Raw genomic sequence first — 15,763 nt, forward strand, 5'->3', positions numbered from 1 at the left:
GAGACAATCTAGATTTCGTTGTTAATAGTAGTTATATATTATAATAAATGTAAACATATAATTTGAATTATTTAATTATTTACAGAGTATAAAATATTTTAACACATTAACTTGAAATGTATTGAAAAATACATTAACTGTGCACAAGTTAACAAGTTGATTTTAGTTTTGTTTTTTCATTGTTCTGTGTGATTAAACCCATCCTATGAGGGTGTGTGCCATTTCTCCACAAACCTACACACATGAAACTGAGCTCCATTCTTCCTGCGGATGACTTGTGTTCTGTGTCTACAAGACCTTGGTGTGATGTCACTGGAATTTAAATTACATGGAAATGAATAATTTGCTTAGTTCTTTAAGTGTTGTGCAAATGAGTCTATATTTGTCTCACAGAAGAAACCCTTTAAGTTTATATAAATAGAATCTCTTGAGAAAGAAGAAGAAAAAAACAAAAAAGTGTTACATTTAAAAAAAATCCAGATCTTTTGTCAGATCTGATTGGCCGAATCAAACACACTCAATATTACGGCGCACTGTACACACTCTGATGTCTGTTCTTCATCTTCCCCCCCTTTTTTCGCGCCATAACTTTCTTTGTTTCACACCTGTGCTAGGGCTCATTCACTCTTCAGCTCTTCATCTCTCTCGCTTGAGACCACCTGAAAACTCGTAAGTAATCCAGTTCTCTCTCATACTGAGTAGCAAAATGAATTTCCAGTTCACGGCGTTGATGAATTTAAAACTGCAATGTAAGTGCAAATGTATTTCTTGTCTGTTTTTAGTCAGAGATTCCATCATTATCTGTCTCTGAGCTTTTAATTTACACTGATCGCATGGATGATGTTGAGTCTTTGTTTGTACACCACCAGGAACTCTGAATTCATATAAATATTGATTTATTCGAGTGTCGTTTGTCCCACACTTTATTATTTCCTGTTAGCTAACTGCCACGCTCATCACTTTCATATCAGGGGAAACAAACACAGAAAACGAACACTGCTTTCATCCTTAATGGAAATTAAGAACTTTAATGTGTATTAACAAATGTTTTTAGAACTCAGAGAAGAATCCAGGTTACATCCAGCCATCAGACTCAAAATTCTAGCTCAGTTACATAGAGTGATTGAATAATTTATTTTTTTGTGCATAAAAACAAAAAGTTCTGTAAGTTTGTACAATGATGCTATAAGCATTCAAAGAAACAGACACACACACACACAAACACAAAGACACACACACAAACACAAAGACACACAAACACATAAGCACAAACACAAAGACACACAAACCTAGACACAATGCTCTGCAAAACTTCAGCTGCATTGTATGATAATCCATTCTGTAGGCTTTTTTTTTTTCCCCTTGTGGTTTCCATGCTGGTGGTATGTATGCACAGACTCCACCACATGACTTCCTGTGTAAATAATTTGCAGACCCCCATGCATGCTGCAGAATCCATTTGTCCCAATTAAATAAACAAATGTTTAGATAAATAACTAGGAGAAGTTGTAAATGTGTGTTTGATGAGATCAGATTCGGCAGCTTCTAAATCTTCACCTGTTTTGCTTTGTTCACGTGTATCTGTGTGTTCATATAAGCTTTCTGCAGAAAAAAAAACACCTTTGAGGCTTCCTGTAGCTGCTGTTAACACAACAGGATCAAAGCCATAGAACAGTTTGTCTCACTTCATAACACTTTTCTGTATAAGCTGTAAATCTCACTCGGTCACCTTTAACACATTCTCACATCGCAGCTCACTTTCCATCTGTAAAAACAGGGCGCGGTTCTGCTCAGCGTTCATGAATTTTACACCAGTATCATTATTTCACGTTTGTATTTTCACTAAAAAATATGAAATACTTGATGCTGATTTCTAATCAATATCATTTTCTACTTTTCAATATAATTTATGTTCAACAAATTAAAGTCCTTTTTATCTGTAACTATCAAATAATGCTAATGTTAGCTTGCTAACTGTCTTTAATCTGGATTGAATGTCAAATTTCAGTTTCAGTGTATCCAAATACATCATCAGCATCCACCATTATAACAGCAGCTCAAAAACTTACACAAGAAAAATAAAACATTTCAAATCAAAATCTAACTTTTTAATCTATCTATTAATCTATCTGTTCATCCGTCCGACAAGAACGATACCTGATATTTTCAGCCTGTTAATGTACAGATTAATGTAAAAAACAGAACATAAAACATCAAGTGTTAAAATCCCCCTAAAAAAAACAAATGCTATCCTAATTTTGACAGCTTCCTGCTTAATGCAAGTTAAAGTTTATGACGTCACAAAATGAGCTGTTTCAGTCGGTTTTAAGGAGACAAGAGCATTCGACCCAGAGACTGAGCTTCAATAGTTCAGGTTTCAAATAAAAGAAAGGATGAAAGGAAGTTTTTAATGCCAGAAAGATAAAAGTATTCATTTGGAACTATTTGTTCTGTATTTGTTTGTTTTTGCCCCTCAGGCATCATGAGATCATCAGTATTTCTCAGAGCACTACTCTGTTTGCTCCTCTCTACGGTTCCTGTGCTTTGTGGAGTATCAGCTATCACCACAAATGTAATGGCTTCAACCCCAGAAGGCAACGAGAACGTGACTAACAGTGAATCTCCTACAACTGCATCTCCAGGTACTGTCATCACCACTACAGCTCAAATAACGACCACAATCAAGAGCACGTCCTCAGGAGCTCAGGTCCCTAAAACGTCAGCTGCAACCATCTCACCCCCGACTTCCAGGTACGGTGTCAGCGTGGCCTTGTGCCTGATCCTCTTCATCTGCTTCTTAATCCTGCTCTTCTTCTGCGCTTATAAATGGTACATTCGTAACGGACGTCCCTCCTTCACGGAAACTCGTAGAAGATTAGCAGAATGGGTGAGGAACGCCTGGGTGGCGGCTGGTCTGAGACCGTCTTCCAAAGACGACGAGGAGGAAGAGGAGGATGAGGAGAAGGAGGCAGGAAAAGAGGCAGAAGAAGATAAAAATCAAGGACAGTATGCCGAAGACGACGGAGGTGACAGCGATTCTTCTGATTACTCAAACATGGAAGGTCTTACTGTGTCAAAAAAAACGGAAGAAAACGACGGAGATGATGACATGTCGTCAGTGGAGCTCAAGAACGAGAAGACAGAGAGAGAGAAGGACGATCTTACGGTGCTGTGAAAACATGATCAGCAAATTCGTTCCATTCACCTGCCTTATAAATTTACATGAATTTATTCAAAATCATTTGCATGTGTGTTTGCATTGTATTTACATTACGAATAAATGAATACTTAGTGAATGAAGATTTATTTAATCATTTAAAGTAATATCCCCAAATTTGAGCAAAAGGAACAAAAAAAAAAATAATCTAAATTAAAACCAGTATAGTAAAATAGTAAATAATTAATTTCAATCAAAATGACCCAATAATATGTGAAGTCTCTTTGTGATTTTTTTCATGTGTTCAGGAGGAAAAGTTCTTCCACGTGTGCTCACATGATCCAAAAATTAATAGAGTTAATTCACAGTCAGTATTAACACATTCCAACAATACCAATATGCTTAAGATGTTTTTTTTCTTTCCTTGTTATGTCATGGTGCTTTGGTTTAGACAGAGTGTGTGGGGGTGGAGCTGGGGGTGGGGGTTGTGATTAGGGTAGATGAGGGACATTTAATAGACTCTTTAGTGTCCTGTAGAAATCTGATTGATCGACGGCTTCATTTCCCGCCACGACGACCTTTTTTCTTGTTGTGTCCCGGCGTTCTGATTGGCTTAGAGACACCATTTTCAACAGGGAAGGGCGGAGCCTGAGTATGAGGCTCCTCCTCTCCATATGTACTGATCTTAAAGGGCTCTGAGAGAGGACTAGAGAGAGACGGGGGAAAGGAAGGAGAGAGAGAGGGGGAGAGAGAGAGAGAGAGAGAGAGAGAGAGAGAGAGAGAGAGAGAGAGAGAGAGAGAGAGAGAGAGAGAGAGAGAGAGAGAGAGAGAGAGAGAGAGAGAAACAAAAGACAAATAAAGGTTTGAGGTCATGTAACAAAGCAGATGTATCTTCTTTATTAACAGCATGATAAAGAAATCCTACAAAATCTCCTAAAATTTGTTTTAAAATTATTAAACGAATAAAAATTATTGCTCCATATTCATGAAAATAAACAAGACACTCAGTGACGGAGAAAATGAGGAGCTCGTGTTGCAGCTCATGTCTCACACCTTATGGGGGTGCGGGGGCTGCTGTGGTGTCTGCGGACGGGGCGTAACCGTGGTTCTACTGAGAACCCCTCCTTCAGGCTCTCCAACACTGACGGGGCCACATAGGTGAAGCCCTGTAACACACAAACACACACACAAACACAGAAACACACAAACACACTGGGTTGACCAACGTCACAATCCATACAGTGTGTGTAGAAACGTGTGTGTGTGTGTAGTGCATGTGTAGTGTGTGTGTGTAGTGCATGTGTAGTGTGTGTGTAGTGTGTGTGTAGTGCGTCTGTGGTGTGTGTGTGGTGTGTGTGTGTGTGTGGTGTGTAGTGTGGGTAGTGTGTGTGCGTGTGTGTAGTGTGTGTGTGTAGTGCATGTGTAGTGTGTGTGGGGGTGTGTGTAGTGTGTGTGTAGTGCGTGTGTGGGGTGTGTGTGTGTGTAGTGTGTGGGGGTGTGTGTGTGTAGTGCGTGTGTAGTGTGTGTGTAGTGCGTGTGTGGGGTGGGTGTGTGTAGTGCGTGTGTAGTGTGTGTGTGTTTGTAGTGAGTGTGCGTGTGTGTGTGTGCAGTGCGTGTGTGTGTGGTGTGTAGTGTGTGTGTGTGGTGTGTAGTGTGTGTGTGGTGTGTAGTGTGTGCGGGTAGTGTGTGTGTGTGTAGTGCGTGTGTGTAGTGCATGTGTAGTGTGTGTGGGGGTGTGTGTGTGTAGTGCGTGTGTAGTGCGTGTGTGGGGTGCGTGTGTGGTGTGAGTGTAGTGTGTGTAGTGCATGTGTGTGTAGTGCGTGTGTGTGTGTAGTGTGTGTGTAGTGCGTGTGTGGGGTGGGTGTGTAGTGTGTGTGTTTGTAGTGTGTGGGGGTGCATGTGTGTGTAGTGTGTGTGTGTAGTGCGTGTGTGTGTGTGTAGTGTGAGTGTGGGGGGTGTGTGTGTGTGTAGTGTGTGTAGTGCGTCTGTGGTGTGTGTGTGTGTAGTGCGAGTGTGGGGTGTGTGTGTGTGTGTAGTGCGTCTGTGGTGTGTGTGTGTAGTGTGTGTGTGGTGTGTGTAGTGTGTGTGGTGTGTAGTGTGTGTGTGTGTGTGTGTAGTGTGTGTGTGTGTGTGCGTGTGTAGTGTGTGTGGGGGTGTGTGTGTGTATTGCGTGTGTAGTGTGTGTAGTGTGTGTGGGGTGTGTGTGTGTGTAGTGTGTGTGGGGTGTGTGTGTGTGTGTAGTGTGTGTGGGGTGTGTGTGTGTGTAGTGCGTGTGGGGTGTGTGTGTGTGTAGTGCGTGTGTGTGTGTGTGTAGTGTGTGTGTGTAGTGCGTGTGTGTGTAGTGCATGTGTAGTGTGTGGGGGTGTGTGTGTGTAGTGCGTGTGTGGGGTGGGTGTGTGTAGTGTGTGTGTGGTGTGTAGTGTGTGTGGTGTGTGTTTGTAGTGTGTGTGTGTGTGTGTGTAGTGCGAGTGTGGGGTGTGTGCGTGTAGTGTGTGTGTGTGTAGTGTATGTGGTGTGTGCGTGTGTGTGTGTTTCTGCGTGTGTAGTGTGTGTAGTGCGTGTGTGTGTAGTGCGTGTGTGGAGTGTGTGTAGTGCGTGTGTGTGTGGTGCGTGTGTGTGTAGTGCGTGTGTGTGTGGTGCGTGTGTGTGTGGTGCGTGTGTGGGGTGAGTGTGTTTCTGTGCGTGTGTGTAGTGTGTGTGTGGGGTGTGTGATTCTGTGTGTGTGTGTAGTGTGTGTGTGTAGTGTGTGTGTGTGTAGTGCGTGGGGTGTGTGTAGTGCATGTGTGGGGTGTGTGTATGTGTGCGTGTGTGTGTAGTGTGTGTGTGGTGTGTGTGTGTAGTACGTGTGTGGTGTGTGTGTGTAGTGTGTGTAGTGTGTGTGTGGGGTTTGTGTGTGTAGTGCGTGTGTGTAGTGCATGTGTGGGGTGTGTGTGTGTGTAGTGCGTGTGTGTGTGTAGTGTGTGTGTATGTGTGTAGTGTGTGTGGTGCATGTGTGGGGTGCGTGTGTGTGTGTAGTGCGTGTGTAGTGTGTGTGGAGCGCGTGTATAGTATATGTGTGTAGCGCGTGTATAGTGTGTGTGTAGTGCGTGTCTTACAGCAAACGCATGATCTGCACTGTCACTCAGTGTCGTGTCATCAGGACTGTCCACTGGAGTCTGTTTGGTAAAGCGAGTGTCAAACTGACTGACGTCCTCATCTGATTGCTGAGAGACAGACAGAGTGAGAGAGAGATTAGGAGAGAAAGACAGATGAGACAAACAGAGAAAAATGAGAGGAAGGGAGGAGGGTTGGCAGCAGTACCAGCGATGGCCTGTAGGGTGGATCCACTCGCTTATTCAGCAGGTCGTCCCAGATAATATGGCGGAAGAAAGGCTGCTTCTGTAAAATGAAAAAAAAAAAAACACACTACAGAGGGAGATTCTCTCAGCCAATAGAAAAGAGGAATCGTGGTAATAGATCATCGTCAGAACTGTGTGTGAACGTTCGGACAGACGACAGTGTTCACCTGTATGTCTGCGCAGTCTGCTTTACTAGAACCAAGTCTCTGTGCCGGGTTCTTCTTCAGCAACTGTGAGGGAGGAGCAGAAATGAGGTACATGATGAATATAATACTCATTTAAAATATCTGATCATCTCAACTAACCCTAACCCTAAATAACGCAGGTGGAATCAGGTGTGTCTCCTGCTTGATCGGTCTGAAACCCTGCACCACACCGGTGCTTTGCACGACAGGTCTAGAACACAACACATTACCTTTTTAACAAGTTCTCTGGCATCTGGCGTGAGGTATGGAGGAAGGTTCAGTTTACACTTCAGGATTTTATCAATGGTCTTCTTCCTGTTTTCAGCTGAGAACGGAGGCTGTGAGAGAGAGAGAGAGAGAGAGAGAGAGAGAGAGAGAGAGAGATCTTTCAAAAATGGATATTAATATTGTTTGATATTAATAAATACAATATTATATTATAAATGTAACATCTTGATACTTTTAAAATATTCATTACTTAAATTTCACTTTTCAAACCTTTTATAAATGTAATTTCTAAAGACACACACACACGCACACACTCACACACTCTCTCACACACACACTCACTCACACACATACACACACACCTGTTTAATCTCTTATGAACTGCTTGATAATTCAATGTTAATAAATTGTTTCTTTTGTTTTCTCATCTCTCTCTCCCTCCCTCCCTCCCTCCCTCCCTCCCTCCCTCACTCTTTCGCTCTCCTTCCCTCTCCCCCTCTCGCTTCCTCCACCCCCCCCACCCCCCACTCTTCCTCACTCTCACCGAGCCAGTCATCATGTCATACATCAGAGCTCCGAGGCTCCACCAGTCCACAGCTTTGTTGTGTCCTGAACGATTCAAAATCTCTGGAGCCCTGAAAAAATACATTTACAACATAATTAAAGGGGCCGTCAGTGATTTCTGGCGAATGTCAGCCAAAGCTAAGCTTTAAAACATTAAAAAAAATAAACAAATACAGCTTTCTTTCACTGTTTCTAGAATGTCACACATGCAACACACTGCCATGTGAGATGAAACACCTGACAGGTGAGTAAACACACCTCCACGGTGCTCAGTCTGCAAAAATCTCAGAAGGATTTAAACACAAATCCAAACTCTTTACTGGATTTAATCATTTAGATATTAAATTGATGCTTTAAAATACACCTCATAATGTTCATGTTAAATAATGATGTAAACTTTAAGATTGGGAAATAAAATGGACATCACTGACCTCTGGTGGTGAATCTCAGTTACTGCACCATGTGGACATTTATACATTGTTTAACACATTAGCTTTAGACCTGTCTCAATCTCTGTCGTGTCAATGCTCATAGTTGTTCTTTACACCATGATAACATTCACAAACACTTTACATTGTCTCCTAACATCACAGGAATCTGTCCTGATCATTATTTTCTAATCTAATCTAATCTAATCTAATCTAATGTAGTGTAAAGAACATACTCTATTCCCAAAAAATCAATTAATAACCATGAGACATCAGTGAAAGTAATCCAAATTGTAAACTTTAATGTAGAAAAATCATTAACACTAGAAAAAAGAAACGAAATTAATAAATCTAGACAAAATAGCGTTAAACCACAGTAAACCACAAACTTCCGATAAATGTCTTGCTCTGTGGTAATATTACATTTCAAGCCATAACAGATACTCACATGTACTCGATGGTACCACAGAAGGTGTGCGTGACGCTGCCATCATGGATGGATTCCTTACACAAGCCAAAGTCGGTGAGTTTAATGTGGCCTTAAGACGAAAAGATTTGATTTCAGTTTTAAATCTTGAGTAAACATTTCATTCTTTATGTTTAACGTCTTGCTTGTGGAAACGTTTAACTTCATAAACCTGCTCCTAATTAGAGAAACCGTTTTGGAGTAATCACAGTGAATATTGTTTATGATGAATATGATGAGATTTTAATCATTCTTAGAAACACGTTCCATCTCACCGAATCCCGAAGAACAAACTTTACACACTTTTAATTACACAACAGTTTCTGCCTGAGGGCAAGGGCCAGATAAACTGGTTTAAAATAGGCGTTAACATAAACACACACACACACTCTGATACACTCGCACACAAAAACACAAACACTTAAACTCATACACTCACATCCACACGCTCTTTCACACTCGCGCACACACACTTAAACACACACTCACATCCACACGCTCTCTCACACTCGAGCACACACACACAAACACTTATACACACACACATCCACACGCTCTCTCACTCTCGCGCGCGCGCGCACACACAAACACACACACACCTTCGTGATTGAGCATGATGTTCTCAGGTTTCAGGTCTCTGTAAATGATCCCGTTGGAGTGAAGGTGGCCGAGCGCCAACGTTATCTCCGCCAGATAAAAACTGCAGAATAAAGAATACAACAAAGTCCAGGACTGGATGAGACATTTTATAAGTTTAGAAGTTTGGCCATTAGAAAGAAAAGGGCAAACTTCTGATAAAAACCCAGAGAGATTCTAGCATCGACTCAACATCCTTACACATGATGACAAGTGTAAATCCCACGACAATAATGTTACAGAGTCTCGGTATCTGTAGTCGTGTACAAATGTTGCCTGATTTTGTTTGTTCTGGGAATCCATCTGATTCCCAGAATATCAGATTAGAATTTATTTGATTTGTGTACAAATAACAGATTTCAATAATTTGAGTTAACAAAACCCGAGCGGAAACGTTCGTCTAGTGAGCTTTTCTATGAGAAGTTTGGTTATCACGTGTGGAAGGAGTCTTCAGTGAAACATCTATAAAGAAAAACATCTTTAGTAAATTGCTGTGATATAAATCTGCTTGAGGACAATATAAACTCTAAATTCCAAAATAAAATGGACTTCCATCTCATTCATGACATCGTCTATATTTTCCTAAGAGTTCATACCAGGCCGTGTCCTCCATGAAGATCCCCTCCTTCTCCAGCTGCATGAACAGCTCACCACCTGTTTTTAGAAATGGATTTGTTTTAGATTTAATATAAATGATCAACATAAGCATCATCTATACGATTAGCTGTTAACTCTGTTAGCTACAGATTGGAATTATTAAGGGTCAACTATACATTTGCCATCCATCAACATCCTGTACAATTTACACCTCAGTATCCCAGAAGATACAGCTACACCTGGGTACAGAGATACACCTGGGTGCTGAGATACACCTGGGTGCTGAGTTACACCTGGGTTCAAAGATACACCTGGGTGCTGAGTTACACCTGGGTACAGAGTGCTGAGATACACCTGGGTACAGAGTGCTGAGATACACCTGGGTACAAAGATACACCTGGGTGCTGAGATACACCTGGGTACAAAGATACACCTGGGCGCTGAGATACACCTGGGCACAGAGATACACCTGGGTACAGAGATACACCTGGGTACAGAGATACACCTGGGCACAGAGATACACCTGGGCACAGAGATACACCTGGGCACAGAGATACACCTGGGTACAGAGATACACCTGGGTACAGAGATACACCTGGGTGCTGAGATACACCTGGGTGCTGAGATACACCTGGGTGCTGAGATACACCTGGGTGCTGAGATACACCTGGGTACTGAGATACACCTGGGTGCTGAGATACACCCGAGTGCTGAGATACACCTGGGTGCTGAGATACACCTGAGTGCTGAGATACACCTGGGTGCTGAGATACACCTGGGTGCTGAGATACACCCGAGTGCTGAGATACACCCGAGTGCTGAGATACAGCTGGGTGCTGAGATGCACCTGGGTGCTGAGATGCACCTGGGTGCTGAGATACACCTGGGTGCTGAGATGCACCTGGGTGCTGAGATACACTCGGGTGCTGAGATACACGCGGGTGCTGGAGATACACCTGGGTGCTGGAGATACACCTGGGTGCTGAGATACACCTGGGTGCTGAGATACTCCTGGTACTGAGATACACCTGTGTGCTTGAGATACACCTACGTGCTGAGATACACCTGGTTTCCCCAGTGCACTTCCATTAGTGGTTCCATCATCACATTTAAATGTGTTTACATTAAATAGCAGGACTAGCACTTAAGGTGTTTGTGTTGATAAGTAAACCTGTGTGAGCAGGTAAAACACCATTATCTGGCTGTAGCTTCAGGTTTTGTTTATACCACACCCACCACTCAGGCATTCCAGTATGAGGTAGAGTTTGCCGCCAGTCTGGAAGGCGTACCACAGGTCCACTATGAAGGGGTGACGCACCGTCTCCAGGATCTCTCGCTCCGCCCGTGTGTGTGCGGTGTCTTTTGCGCTGCAAACTATTTTTGCCTGAAAGAAGTTAACGTGTGTTTATATGTGCAAGTCAGCGTCATTCTTCCATTCCTTAATCAACAGACAACGTCTTTTCTACGGAGTCAAATGTAGGCAAATGAACTCAGAAATAAGCTGAATAATTACATCCACATGTTGTAGTGTGTGAGGTGTTTATACCTGTTTATACATCATTACATCAAGTGCATCATACGTTTGTTTATATTACGTTTGTAATACTGTCCAACTCAACATTACTGTACACCTCAATGCTGTCCACATTACTGTCCACCAAAACATTACTGTTCACCTCAATACTGTCCACATTACTGTCCACCTTAACATTACTGTCCGCCTCAATGCTGTCCACATTACTGTCCACCTCAATACTGTCCACATTACTGTCCACCTCAACATTACTGTCCATCTCAATACTGTCCACCTTAACATTACTGTCCACCTCAATACTGTCCACCTCAACATTACTGTCCACCTCAATTCTGTCCACCTCAACATTACTGTCCACATTACTGTCCACCTCCACATTACTGTCCACCTCAATAATGTCCACATTACTGTGCACCTCAGTCCACCTGTATTCATTATAATTACAGTAATAACTGTAGTCTCTACACTGCTTCCTCTCACACCTGTGTATCAGTTTCTGTATTCTGTGTTTCTGTCCTTTCACTCTTGCATTAAATTGTGACATGTGCACCAGCAGTATGATGTAATATAAAACTGTTTCACTCCCAGACTCTTAATTATCTTTATATGAATGAATGGATTCCAGCAAACAGAACAGGTTTAAGTCTCAAAAACATCCATCCTAACAAACTGAACACGAAACACTAAAATAATTGTAATTCATTTGACAGTGAAACTTCTTCCTGAGATCTGAGGACTGTTCAGTGTTTAAGCTGAGAAACGACAGCTCACCTTTTTCAGAACTTTCATGGCGAATATTTTTCCTATCTGACTTCCCTGAACCTTCCGCACCTGAAAAACCTAAAAAATAAATAAATATGAGAAATAAGAACACACTCACTCACACACTCGCACACACACTCGCACACACACTCGCACACACACTCGCACACACACTCGCACACACACCTTGCCGTAAGCTCCTTTCCCGAGCACTGTGAGCAGTTCAAAGCAGTCCGGTCCGACTCGCTCACTGTCCCTGTTCACGCTGGCGCTGGTGAGCTCCACTTCCTCTGTCTCTATGCTGGTAAACACAACAAGTCATGAACATTTGACCTAAATTATTAATCATGACATAATCATGAGGGATACGTACAGCTCGGTTTCTGCCACCGTGAAGTTACACACTTCATCCTATAAGAAAAGCAGAAAGAATTTATTTCATTAATTTCACTACATTCATCTGGATCAATCAAAACTAAAGAATGTTTTACTCCAGAATAAAGAGTGTGTTCTCTGTGGCATGAAAGACTAGTAAAGTAAAGGTGTAAGAGCTGATGTTTGGACTGAGAATCAGACTGTTTCTCACCTCTGCATCGCTCATGTCCTCTGACTCCAGGTCGATATCGAACACCCCTGCCATCCTACACAACACAATCCAGGAAGAGAACATTCAGCTTTTCAAATCAGCTCACATCTAACATACGTAGAACACTGCCCAGTGAGTCGGTGAATCAGTTCATGAATCGCTCCACGAGCCAGTTCATAAGATTTTGAATCACTTTGTTCCAAAAATTCACAAGATTAGAAAATGTTAACATAAAACTTTTAACACAATACTAACATAATCAGCTGCTTAAATATACTGACACTGATAGATATTTTGGTTTTATTTTAGTGTTTTTTAAGAACTACTGAGTCATATGTTCTACGTACAATGGTGACTAATCAGGGTTTTGTTCAACTTCATTTTAAAGTGATGAGTCAAAAGCCTCAAGCTGTGAAAGCAAACGACCGAACTACAGCAGGCAGGATCACAAGGGGTTAAAACACAGTAAACAGCTGGACACTGATTACAGACACTGTAAACAATCTGATTATTTCTGTTAATCTGGTTTCTTTACTTACTGTATGCTTTAATTCAATCATGTATGTTATTTACTTGTTATTTTATTTCATTTCTGCATATTACCACACACACACACACATACACATACACACTCACACACACACTCACACACACACACACACATACACACACACACACTCACTCACACACATACTCACTCACACACACTCACTCACACACACATCTGAAAAAGTGTTTGGCTCAAAATAGGGAAGCTGAAAAAAGGGCATCATTATGTTTAAAATTAAAAACTCCTGATTAAATATTTTTACTGTGTAATGACTCGAGAAAAACTTACTGGGTGTTGACTAACTAGCTAACTAACTAACTAGCTAACTAAATAAATAAATAACTAACCCTGTTACTGAGCTCCAAGCTGATAATAGAATGTAATTGTTGACAGTGTAAATGCACTAAAGGTTCCATGCAGTGAGAGTTTTGTCTCTAGCTATTTTCCTGCTCTTATTGTGTTAAGGAACGAAGGAACACAATCAAACATAAAGGATTAGGAAATACTGCTCTTTGTAGTTAAAACTTCTCACGGTTTACAAACTTTTATACTCAACTCTAATTTAATACAATATTTCACAAAGAGTTTAAGATCTTGCTGTGATCTCTTGTGGAAGGTGAACAAGACACGGCCGAAGATCTACTGAATTGTATTGTGTATTATGCTGACAGACTGACAGCTCTGTACAGGTTAAAAGTTCAGTTTCATTCTCTAAAGTGTAATAAAACATCCATAGAGCTGGTCTGTAAAATAATCTTAATAAAAGAGAGTTTGTGTTTATGTATGTTTTGTGTAGGATATGTACAATACAGCGATAATGATGACAGATCACTGTTAATAATAATAATAATAATAATAATAACAACAACAATAATACCAATACTACTACTACTACTACTACTACTACTAATAATAATAATAATAATAATAATAATAATAAAAACAATAATAATAATAATAATAATAATAATAATAATAATAATAACGCACGCGCTACAGTAAACTAATTACATTCATACCTTCATCCGGGTCTAAAACACACTCCCGCTGCTCACCTCACCGTGTCGTTATTAATGTTCGTATATAGTTATAATACTATAATAATATACGAATATAAACTAAAACGTTAATTAACACAAACACGGCAGTAAAATTCGTGCCACAGCTGTACCACGAAGCGTTGATACGGCAATGCGTCATCATCACGCTACGCACGCTGTGACGCGCAGTCGCGTCATCTTTATGAGACGTAAAGGTGGTATTTGAAATCAATTTAATAATTTATTTTTTTAATATAAACACAATAAGGCAGGAGATTATTATCTAAATAAATAACAAATAACTCAAAATGTACTAATGAAGAAAAGTAATAGACTGATAAACATTTTAAATAGTCATACATAATAACATTTAAATTATACATTATTAATTTAATAAGTTATTTTCTGTAAAAGTTTATTATTTTTAATATTTGCTCTATTTTACTCTTTCAGACAGTAATATAATTAATCAATAAACAGAAAGAAATGTCTGTATGGCGTCGTGATGTAAACAAACATTCAGCTCAAATATGTAATAAAATTATTTAGATATTTTCCTGTGAAATATCACACACTACACCTCACACACACTAAATATCACACACACACACTACACCTCACACACACTACACCTCACACACACTACACCTCACACACACTACATCACACATACACTACACCTCACACACACTACACACACACAAGTTTCAAGGCTGTCAAGTTTCACGCATTGAGAGTGACAGTCACGCATTTTGGTCTTTTGTCACGCTCCCCGGCCACACATCGTATTTCTAACGTAGAAAAACTTTTTGACTATTTATCATATATTTAATATGCTGCAGCGCCCAAAATGGTCCACACCGCTGTCTCTATGGAACGGGTAGGAATCAAGCACGTCTCAGTTCTTAGTCGACCCTGACACTTATCAGCCAATAAAAAAAAAAGAGGCTACACAATAGCCAATCAGAAAATAGCACTATCTGGGTAAGATTTAACACAACAACCAATGAAAAAAAAAATTAGAGAGAGTATTTTTGATGGTCGGTTTGTAAAAAAAACCTCAACACGAAACAGCTTGTCTCTGGATGGGACATTGTCCTCAATCATGACCCTAAAAATGTCTGGGCTTGAGCCGAACTGTTTTAGATGGGAGCAACAAATGATAAAGGAGTCCAAAAAGGCAACAAACACTTACAATAAACAACACCAGTCATAATCTCTCTCTCTCTCTCTCTCTCTCTCTCTCTCTCACACACACACACACACACACACACACACACACACGCAAATTAATAAATGAAAATTGAACAAATACTTTGTATTTGGTTAAATTGTGGTCAGTGATCCTTACTCCCCCATTATTGTTTTTTTGGGGGGTTGGGGGTGGGGGGGTCAAGCGATGTCACGCTTGCCTGTCTTCAAAACTTGAGAGCCCTGCACACTAAACACACACACTACACATCACACACACACTACATATCACATACACACTACACATCACACACACACTACACGTGTGATAATACCACACAAATGATTTAGCGTTTTTATTTTCAGACTGTATTATGTGTATAATATAATACTCATATCAGATTTATTGGCCAAGTGTGTTGACACACACAACGAATTTGGTTCCAGCAGTTTGTGACTCTCAAAGGTACAGACATAAATAACACTATACTATACAAGAAA

The 15,763-nt window shown here is 40.7% G+C and overlaps 2 protein-coding genes across 2 annotated transcripts; one reads left to right on the forward strand and one right to left on the reverse strand.

The window, feature by feature from the left end:
* The first annotated feature begins 525 nt into the window (after positions 1-525).
* Positions 526-3,296, forward strand: LOC132841667 (uncharacterized). The gene is made up of 2 exons (XM_060864092.1): positions 526-669; positions 2,478-3,296. Exon 2 carries the CDS (start codon positions 2,483-2,485, stop codon positions 3,173-3,175), a length of 693 nt encoding a protein of 230 aa, XP_060720075.1. The 5' UTR covers positions 526-669; positions 2,478-2,482; the 3' UTR covers positions 3,176-3,296.
* Positions 3,286-14,235, reverse strand: LOC132841658 (ribosomal protein S6 kinase beta-2-like). The gene is made up of 16 exons (XM_060864077.1): positions 14,051-14,235; positions 12,482-12,536; positions 12,269-12,306; positions 12,082-12,196; positions 11,905-11,973; positions 10,836-10,983; positions 9,599-9,656; positions 8,966-9,066; positions 8,349-8,439; positions 7,453-7,543; positions 6,911-7,018; positions 6,663-6,725; positions 6,458-6,535; positions 6,253-6,360; positions 4,211-4,323; positions 3,286-3,863 (listed from the first exon to the last, which is right to left on the reverse strand). Exons 2-16 carry the CDS (start codon positions 12,533-12,535, stop codon positions 3,716-3,718), a joined length of 1,383 nt encoding a protein of 460 aa, XP_060720060.1. The 5' UTR covers position 12,536; positions 14,051-14,235; the 3' UTR covers positions 3,286-3,715.
* Between the last annotated feature and the right edge of the window lie 1,528 nt (positions 14,236-15,763).

Source organism: Tachysurus vachellii, chromosome 2 (genome assembly GCF_030014155.1).
Source record: "Tachysurus vachellii isolate PV-2020 chromosome 2, HZAU_Pvac_v1, whole genome shotgun sequence".
NCBI classification, from domain to species: Eukaryota; Metazoa; Chordata; class Actinopteri; order Siluriformes; family Bagridae; genus Tachysurus; species Tachysurus vachellii.

What these genes read in the sequence shown, in the direction of transcription:
- LOC132841667 (XM_060864092.1), top strand. Translation starts at nt 2,483, where the DNA reads ATGAGATCATCAGTATTTCTCAGAGCACTACTCTGTTTGCTCCTCTCT.
- LOC132841658 (XM_060864077.1), bottom strand. Translation starts at nt 12,535, where the DNA reads ATGGCAGGGGTGTTCGATATCGACCTGGAGTCAGAGGACATGAGCGAT. An exon ending in ACGGTGGCAGAAACCGAGCT is followed by an intron (nt 12,197 to 12,268) that starts GTACGTATCCCT and finishes TGTGTTTACCAG; the next exon opens with CATAGAGACAGAGGAAGTGG. An exon ending in CCATGAAAGTTCTGAAAAAG is followed by an intron (nt 10,984 to 11,904) that starts GTGAGCTGTCGT and finishes AACTTCTTTCAG; the next exon opens with GCAAAAATAGTTTGCAGCGC.